This window comes from Argentina silus, assembly GCF_951799395.1.
Source record: "Argentina silus genome assembly, chromosome: 14".
NCBI lineage: Eukaryota > Metazoa > Chordata > Actinopteri > Argentiniformes > Argentinidae > Argentina > Argentina silus.
This window is the reverse complement of record NC_139668.1, coordinates 4880726-4890725: the sequence shown is the minus strand read 5'-3', so window position 1 is coordinate 4890725 and position 10000 is coordinate 4880726. Positions and strand designations below refer to the sequence as shown.

The following is a 10000-nucleotide window of genomic DNA, read 5'->3' as shown; positions in this document are numbered from 1 at the left end:
AGAGAGATGGAGGGAGAGAGAGGGGTAAAGGGAGAGGGGCAGAGAGAGGGAGAGAGACAGAGGGAGAGAGAGGTAAAAGGAGAGGGGTCGAGAGAGAGAGAGAGAGAGAGAGACAGAGGGAGAGAGAGGTAAAAGGAGAGGGGTCGAGAGAGAGAGAGACAGAGGGAGAGAGAGAGGTACACGGGAGGGGAAGAGAGAGATACAGAGGGAGAGGTAGGATGGAGGGGAAGAGAGAGATACAGAGGGAGAGGTAGGATGGAGGGGAAGAGAGAGATACAGAGGGAGAGGTAGGAGGGAGGGGGAGAGATGGAGAACAGAGAGAGAGAGAGAGAGAGAGAAAGAGAGAGACAGCAGACCGGTGGCAGGTAATCCCTTTAGGTAATCTGAAACGCTGGCCCCGGGGTGGCTTCAGAAGATCAGGTGACCTATCAGAGATCAGAACTTCCATTGTGCATCACAGCAGCTTGTCTCTGAATCAGACTCCCTCTTACCCTCTTAGCTTATCTCACGTCACCTGTCCGTCCCCTGCACTGTCCCCTCCACAGGGGCTCCAGACCCAACACCTGAAACGACAAGTCTATGTCCTACAGTACTCTAGGGACCAGAGATCCACCCTCTCTCTTTCTTTTTCCACTGTGTGGCGGACTATCAGTGAGTTGTCACTGTTTGTCTGTGTCAGAAAACACCTCAGGTTTCTGTTTGAAAAGCATGAGTAGGTTTGTGTGTGTTTGTGTGTGTGTAACACATTTTGTTATGTTACAACCTTATTCTAAAATGGATTAAATTCAATTTTCCCCTCATCAGTCTACACAGAATACTCCATAATGACAAAACCAAAACAGGTTTTTAGAAATGTTTGCCAATTTATTCAAAATAAAAAACTGAAATATTACATTTACATAAGTATTCAGACCCTTTACTCATTACTTTGTTGAAGCACCTTTTGCAGCGATTATAGCCTTAAGTCTTCTTGGGTATGACGCTACAAGCTTGGCACAACTGTACTTGGGGAGTTTCTCTCATTCTTCTCTGCAGATCCTCTCAAGCTCTATCAGGTTGGATGGGGAGCGTCAGTGCACAGCTATTTTCAGGTCTCTCCAGAGATGTTTGACCGGGGTCAAGTCCAGGCTCTGTCTGGGCCACTCAAGAACATTCAGAGACTTGTCCCGAAGCCACTCCTGCATGTCTTGGCTGTGTGCTTAGGGTCGTTGTCCTGTTGGAAGGTGAATCTTTGCCCCAGTCTGAGGTCCTGAGTGCTTTGGAGCAGGTTTTCATCAAGGATCTCTCTGTACTTTGCTCCGTTCATCTTTCCCTTGATCCTGACTAGTCTCCCAATCCCTGCAGCTGAAAAACATCCCCACAGCATGACATCCCCTCTGCCACCACCATGCTTCACCGTAGGGATGGTATTGGCCAGGTGATGAGCGGTGCCTGGTTTTCTCCAGACATGACGCTTAGCATTCAAGCCAAAGAGTTCAATCTTGGTTTCATCAGACCAGAGAATCTTGTTCTCATGGTCTGAGAGTCCTTTAGGTGCCTTTTGGCAAACTCCAAGCGGGCTTTCATGTGCTTTTTACTGAGTGGCTTCCGCCTGGCCAATCTACCATAAAGGCCTGATTGGTGGAGTGCTGCAGAGATGGTTGTCCTTCTGGAAGATTCTCCCATCTCCACAGAGGATCTCTGGAGCTCTGTCAGAGTGACTATTGGGTTCTTGGTTACCTCCCTGACGATGGCCCTTCTCCCCCTATTGCTCAGTTTGGCCGGGCAGCCAGCTCTAGGAAGAGTCTTGGTGGTTCCAAACTTCTTCCATTTAAGAATGATAGAGGTTACTGTGTTCTTGGGGACCTTCAATACTACAGAATTTTTTTACCCTTCCCCAGATCTGTGCCTCGACACAATCCTGTCTTGGAGGTTTACGGACAATTCCTTCGACCTTGTGGCCTGGTTTTTGCTCTGACATGCACTGTCAACTGTGGGACCTTATATAGACAGGTGTGTGCCGTTCCAAATCATGTCCAATCAAATGAATTTACCACAGGTGTACAAGTTGTAGAAACACTTACAAACAAGTGGTAGAAACATCTCAAGGATGATCAATGGAAACAGGATGCACCTGAGCTCAATTTCGAGTGTCATAGCAAAGGGTCTGAATACTTATGTAAATGTGATATTTCAGTTTTTTATTTTTAATAAATTAGCAAACATTTCTAAAAACCTGTTTTGGCTTTGTCATTATGGGGTATTGTGTAGATTGATGAGGGGAAAAAAATAATTTAATCCATTTTAGAATAAGGCTGTAACATAACAAAATGTGGAAAAAGTGAAGGGGTCTGAATACTTTCCGAATGCACTGTATAACCGAGTTGAGATAGTAAACTCACTTCTCAAGTTCAAATAAAAATCACCCGCGCTGTCGAATTGCTAGCTTTTGCGGGGGGCTACTGTTTAAAACAATTTGACGTCCCTCCTGTGTACTACCCCCCCCCCCCCCCCAATCATGTCTTGTCCCAGTTAATATGAATGTATTTCAATACGACCACGTCTATTTACTGAAGCAGTAAAAGCATCTAAAAGTCCTCTCCCCCCCGTGTTGGTGTCAGTCCTCTCCCCCCTGGCTACCAACTCAGTTGAAGGTTGTCCCACACTCTTAGAAAAGGTTCTACATGGAACCCCAAATGGTTCTTCTTGAAACCCCCAAATGGGTTCTTCAAACAAAGGGAGAGCTGAAGAACCCTTTTAGGACCCTTGTTTCTAAGAGAGTAGATGTGAATGCTGTCTCTTGGCTGATGCCCTCTACTCCCCTGTGTCTACCTGAAGCCCCCCCCCCCCCCCCCCCCAATCCAGTGTTGTCCCGCATTACGGTAACATCAATACTTCAAAGTGATGTTGTCTACACCAAGGGAGGCTGTTGGAGGTAGAAATCGGAGGACACCAGGCTCATTGTAATGCATGGAATAGAATGAGGATTGCTATCAAAATAATTCTAATGCTTGGAATTAAATGAAGAAGGGTATCAAACACATGTGATTGATACCATTCTTCATTCCTCTGATTCCTACCTCCACCAGCCTCCTCAGGTCTGTAGGAAGATGCAAGTATGACATGTACACTAACACCCCCCCCCCCCTTCCTGGTTGGTCTGTGCAGAGAGAGGAGCCATGGAGTCGGCCATTCAGACGGTGGTGGGTGTGTACCTGAAGTCAGCCAAGGGCAAGAAGAGCCTGGGGGGGAAGGACTTCCAGGGCCTGGTGAAGAACCAGCTCCATAACATCATGACGGTGAGGAGGCGGCCATCTTGTTTCTGATCACAGCCCCCTCATACTCACGACACACACAGCTGAACTGGGCTATAGCTTGGTTACACATCGGCCATAGCTGCTGAAACAGTGCTGGATTGGACTATGGGAAAGGGACATTAGAAGCACAATATGGTTCGGTCCTGTAGGGAAGTCCCAAAGAATCTACTCTCGACTAGGCCTATCTAGTATAGTAGGCAAAGGACAAAGGGTTAGCTTCTCGGTGGTAGCGAGCATTGGGAATACAGTGCTTTGTTAAAAATATTGTTAAATCCAACTCCTGGACACAGATTAAGCCTTGTCCTGGTACTAAATCACTCTTTCAATGGAAAATCTTAATTGAAGATGATTTCTAATCAAGGATCCTTTAAAACCCATCTTTTTAAACTTGTTTTTACTGACTGTGCTTTTGTTTTACTTTTTATTTATCTATCTATTCTTGTTCTCTCCATGGAATGTCGTGTCTTTGAGTACTGAGAAAAGCCCTATACAAAATAAATGCATTGTTATTATTATTATTATTATTATTAATCTGTGTTCGGGAAACAAGCACAATTTGAACCAGTATTGGTTGTGTGAAAGGGGTTGGTTGTTGCTCTCGTCTGGTGGTGTGATGTCACCCTTGGTTGTGTTCCTGTACATCATAGACTCACGTCTGCCTTTCCCTGTCAGAGCCCTTCTCTGATTCAACTATCTACTATCTACAGACGGGCTCATTGTAATGCATGGAAAGTAATGAGGAATGGTATCAAACACGTTGTGTTCCTCATTCCGATACCATTCCTCATTCCCTTCCATGCCTCACAATGAGCCCCGTCCTCCGATTTCTACCTCCACCAGCCTCCCCTGCTGCAGCCTGTTATCATGAGGGGGAACAGGATACACTGTTACTGTAACTGTAAATGCCTTGTTAAACATTATACAGACTTGTATTACTATTATGGTGTAAGTTACATCCCCGCTTAGGGCCTCATTGCATCAGGTGGCGCATATGGGCCACCCACGGGTGTGTGTGTGTGTGTGTGTGTGTGTGTGTATCTGTGTGTGTGTGTGTGTGTGTGTGAGACGGGGTCAGTTACCACTCTACGGTGGAGTCGCCTGTTGATGATGTCATGGCAAACCAGTGTTCATGTCTGCCCCCCCCCCCCCCCCCCCCCCCTTCCCCCAGGACACGGACAGCTCTGATGCGGTGAAGGAGATGCAGCAGGGTCTGGATGCCAACCAGGACGGCAAGGTGAGCTTCCCGGAGTACATGACGCTGGTCGGTTACCTGGCCAACACCCTCAGCCAGCAACGCACCGCCGCTGCCAAAGCGCCCGCAGCTGCCGCGGAAACACCCGCTGCCGCGGAAACACCCGCAGCGGCAGAAACGCCCGCCGCCACAGAAACACCCGCCTCCACAGAAAAGCCCGGCGCCGCGGAAACCCCCGCCGCCGCGGACACGCCCGCCGCCGCCACCGAGAACGCTGCCGCTGCGCCAGAGACGGAGAACCTCGCGGCGCCGACGCCAGTCCAGGGGCCGGTGGTGGAGGAGAAGAAAGAGGAGGAGCCACCAGCGGCGGCGGCAGTGGCAGCCAAGGTGGAAGAAAAGGTGGAAGAGAAGGCGGAAGAAAAGGTGGAAGAGGTGCCGAAGGTGGAAGAGGTTGAGACGCCTGCAGCCCCGGCAGCAGTGGCAGCAGCGGTGGAGGAGGAGAAGAAGACAGAGGAGGAGACCTCATAGGAGCTTTACAACAGCCTGGTCCATACAACACATTCACTACACACACACTACCCTACACCTGAAACACACTACACTACACTACACTACACACATACACACTACCCTACACCTGACACACTACACTACACTACACACTCCACACAAGTATGCAATACCATGCTAACATACATGGTGCCCCACTACCACACACATTTCTTTGCATCCACACACACACACACACACACACACACACACACACACACACACACACACAATTCGGTCGTAAAATACACTACACACTGCCACACACTTAAACTTAACTCGATATATGTACTAAGTATTACTAACATACATGACACTACAATGACTTCCATTGCAGCACTACATACATACCACTATATGTTGATATACGTACGTCCCTTCACCCAGTACACTATACCTCGTTATATTGACATATTACAATGACACACAGCCAATCAGCAACATGGACTTCATCCCTGTGAAATTCTGATAAACGACAGTAGCTAGTGACCAATGGGACTCCATCTCCCTCTTGTACGCTGAGACACACTGTGTCTGTCAATGTACGATACACCACTAGAGTTAGACAAATTACTTGCATCCCCCTCCACTCTCTTACTCTCTCTTTCTTTCTTTCTTTCTTTCTTTCTTTCTTTCTTTCTTTCTTTCTTTCTCTCTCTTTCTGTCTCTCTCTCTCTCTCTCTCTCTCTTATTCTAACCCTAACCCTCTCTCTCTCTCTCCTGCCCTCTCTCTTTCTCTCTCTGTCTATCTTTATCCCTTTCCTTCTGTCTCAGATGGCATTTTACCGTGACGCAGTGCAATACAACACTAGTGCTGTGTTCTACAGTCAGTCTGGCCTTCTCACGCCAGTCTGAAAACATCAGTTGGCTTTGCATAAAACGTGCGTGTCGTCGAAGCACTGAGGCGTGAGGTGCCATGAAATCTGCTAAGATTGTATCACTCTGTACAACTCTCTCGCTCTCTCTCTCTCTCTCTCTCTCTGTCTCTCTGTCTCTGTCTCTGTCTCTCTCTCTCTCTCTCTCTCTCTCTCTCTCAACCCTTATCATTCAAATAGAGCTTTATTGGCATGATTATAAACAAATGATTTGGTTTGGCGGGTTTTGCTTAGTACAGGTTCAGACTAGCCCTCTCTCTCTCTCTCTCCCTCTCTCTCTTTCTCCCCTTCTCCCTTGCTTCAGGACAGCATGTGGGGTTGATAGTCTCTCCTCCTCCTCCTCCACCTATCAGTTAGCCATGTATTAAGGAGCGGGAAGATCAGGTGTGTGGTATCCCAATAATGGCCCCTGGTTAAATAATTAAGGGCCAGGGATGGAATGGACACCAGGGGACCCTTGTGGCCTTGAGGGAGCCAGAAATAGCCTCACGGCCGCGGGCCGCTGACCCGGGGAGGCCCCTTGAGGGCCCGGAGAAGCGGCCGTTCTCTGTTCATCTTGCAACCCAATCTACCGGGACCAGAACCACCGTCCGTACGGAAAAGAGGAGAGGAAAGAAAAACAAAACAGACACCCCAAATGTTTGGGGCTAAAACGTCCTGCGGAAGCTGACGCTTTTGACACGAGAGGGTCACGACAGAAACATGACCCTTGTTTTGGTTGGTGGCGGTGGTAGTGGTGGTGGTGGTGGTATTGCTTTTGTTTTTAGTTGCTGTTGTTGTTGTTGTTGTTGTTGTTGTTGTTGGTTTATTGTGGTTCTCTGGCTACGATCGGTCAGGTTTGTTTGCGGGTGATTCGGTCACACCCCTGCTCTGTTTGGATGGGAGACCCTGTTTGACCTGCAACTAGATCCCAGAGCCGAAGGGCTTACAGTACAGGCCTTTGGCTTAGCCACAGGGACGAGGGAACACACCCTCCTCTCACACACACAATACTAGAGAGCGTCACTCACACAGCTTGTATAAGACCATGTCAACACATCCCGACTCCTAGTGAAAGCCTTTGTTGAGCCCCCTGGTGCAACAAGCAGAGTTTCAGAGGGTGTACTTTGTTGTGAAATGATTTGGCCTTCTTCTTGAAAACATTCAAAATAAAAAATACTGAGCCATCAGCCATCTTGACACCATGTAGTGTGATTGTTATCAGCCTATTATTATTATTATTATTATTATTATTATTACTATTCACCATATATGTTGTTGATATTACTACCACCGTTATTAATAATGACAGTTATTGCTATTATAGCGCATTATAATAATGATTATCCAAGCAATATTTATAGCTTATAAATGTATAAACTTCACATTTGATGACGATGAGCTTTTATCATGTGCTGTTTTCCGATCGAGACCTCTGGACAGCTGTCAGAATGCTCAAAGGGAACACAGAGGTCTTATAGCCAGTTGTTCTTTGTCATATAAACAGCAAACAATTTGTTAATTGGAGCTTAATGATTTGTAAATTGTCTCATCATCAATAATTCAACCATGGGAAAAAGCTCATGTTGCATGTCGTCTATCACGTAGGGAGGTAGGACTCGGACACGATTTGGGCATATCACCAACTACACGTCTTATGTATTATAATAACAACAGATGGCCATTCAAAACCTGCCGCCGTAGAACAGAAGGGACAAAGAGACCTGCTGGAGTGAGTCACAGGGTCAAACGGTCCTCTGCTGACGGTTCCTCCCTCTGTAAATACTCCTCGAGTCTTTCTGTCTTCTCAGCCACACCCTGTCCTAACCCTACTACTACTACTACTACTACTACTACTATTACTACGCTCATACCACACTTCATTACTACCATGACTCATTCACATTCATGCAGGAATGACAAAGGTGCTCATTTATCAGACATTCTTTACTCATCACAGCGTGCTAGTCAGGAGGCTGGTGGATGTAGAAATCGGAGGACGGGCTCATTGTAATGCATGGAAAGCATTCCGTTCCATGCATTGCAATGAGCCTGTCCTCCGATTTCCACCTCTTTCTATCCTCCCCTGTCATCACAGCATGTTACTATGCAATGAATGTTTGAATGAATCCTAATCAAAGAGGCATGTTTATGCCGGTGGAGGCTAGTGGAGGTAGAAACCAGCCTCCACTGGTTTATGTACAGTGCTGTGTTGTGAGTGCCTTTCCTAAGGTCACCATCACCGACAGGCCTATACACGTTTCACAGTGACCTATGACCTACGACCGCATTACCATTACCATTATCTATCATGACTGTGGAAAAAACGCACCACTCGCTACAGCGCCCCCTGCAGGGAGCATTTTGCTAGGCTAACATGTATTTGCTTGGTAGAGCTGCTCTATGTACATAGGCCTTTAGCCACTAGCACAGTGTCTGTACACCAGGGGAGGCTGGTGGAGGTAGAAATCGGAGGACTGGCTCATTGTAATGCATGGAATGGAATGGTATTACAATGAGCCTGTCCTCTGATTTCTACCTCCACCAGCCTCCACTGGTGTACACAAACTAGCTGCATAGCCTCTAACCACAGTGTAGACAGGTTAACACACTTCACCACTACGCGCACACACACACACACACACACTACGCACGCACACACACACACACACACACACACACACACACACACACACACACACACACACACACACACACACACACACACACACGTGAGTTAGACTTGTGTCCAGCGAGGTAAACTCACTTTAACTACCTTTTTGTTTAGGTGAATAGGGTCTACACACCTTTTCTGCTTCAGTAAATCCATGGTGTTCTGTTTTGTTTACCGCTGACTACGTTCCTGCTAGCTTGTGTCCACTTAACGATGATTAAAATAGGCTTTGCCACTCGATCACACACCCTGTCCATCCCTTTCTACAGTCTAAACATTGAGCCACATCATACATTATGTATGAATGGACCAGGGTAGGGCCCAATTCCCTTTTAACTTCACCATGAATTGAAAAATCATCATAGAAATAGAATAGCCAATTATCAATCAATTCCAATTCATCCTCTGAATTCATTAGTCACAATCAAACCGACCGCGACCCTGAAATGCACAGCTCACACACAGTTCCACATGTTTTCTGCCGGCGTATTCCATAAGATGGTCTTTTTTCCCGGAGGTACTGCATATATTTGAAATAGTAGATTGTTGTTTACAAGAAGACCATCCTACTGCACAATAACAAGCTGTTGGGATAAACACTTTACTTAAAGTAAACATTTATAATGTGCTTATAATGAATTGTAAGATGTGTTATAAGCATGAATGACTGCATTATAAAGTCTTATCATCATCTTATAACGACCCTCGGCAATTACACTATATCAGACATCTTCTGTCAGTTGATACCTCGTAGGTTATTTGTGTACACAAGTTGTTACAAAGACATTATAAGGCATCATACAGAAATATAATGACTTCTTATGCATTATACCTCTATGCTTTAAATAAAGTGTTACCAGCTGTTATATCACAAGCTCACTGAGACACACTGCCATTCACTCAAGCCAAATATCTTTATATTTAACCACTATGACAAAGATGTAACGCCTTAACTCCCAATGCTGTATCATGTTCGCTAGGCTTTGCTATAGTATGCACTGTAACCACTGTGTCATGGCCAATAATAAAATACTGTGATGCTAACGCCCTAGCCTGTGGCCTGATCTGTTCTGGTGATCTGTTACTTGCTGAGGTCAAATGCTGTGTGTGTGTGTGTGTGCGTGTGTGTGCGTGTGCGTGTGCGTGCGTGTGTGTGTCTGTGTGTGTTTGCGTGCATGTATCTGCATGTGCGTGTGTGCACCTGAGGAGAGAGGGAGGCAAGGAGGGGAGGGAGAGAGAAACAGAAGCAGGGGGGACATAGGTGGGTGAGAGAGAAGGGGGAGGAGGGAGGAGGGACAGGTGATATTTAAGCCGCTGGCAGACTCTCTCCTCATCTCATCCGTCTTCCCTTGGCTCTATCTCTCTCTTCCTCTTCTCTCGAGACAAAAGAGGCTCTCCATCAGCACTCAGGTAAGATGGACAGGTTGGAGGAGAG

General features: G+C 46.7%; 2 protein-coding genes across 2 annotated transcripts in view; both read left to right on the top strand.

Annotated features, from left to right (window-relative positions):
- s100u (S100 calcium binding protein U) overlaps positions 1 to 7091 on the top strand; it is an 11311-nt gene extending 4220 nt beyond the window's left edge. Inside the window, exons 2-3 of the mRNA XM_083684965.1 lie at positions 3148 to 3278; positions 4465 to 7091. Coding sequence (XP_083541091.1) covers positions 3159 to 3278; positions 4465 to 5016 — 672 coding nt within the window. The 5' untranslated portion in view covers positions 3148 to 3158 and the 3' untranslated portion in view covers positions 5017 to 7091. The remainder of the gene's footprint in view (positions 1 to 3147; positions 3279 to 4464) is intronic.
- A 2841-nt stretch (positions 7092 to 9932) lies between these two features.
- The window catches only part of s100s (S100 calcium binding protein S), a gene marked incomplete at its 3' end in the record, with an annotated part of 3791 nt that continues 3723 nt past the window's right edge, over positions 9933 to 10000 (top strand). Inside the window, exon 1 of the mRNA XM_083685023.1 lies at positions 9933 to 9975. The remainder of the gene's footprint in view (positions 9976 to 10000) is intronic.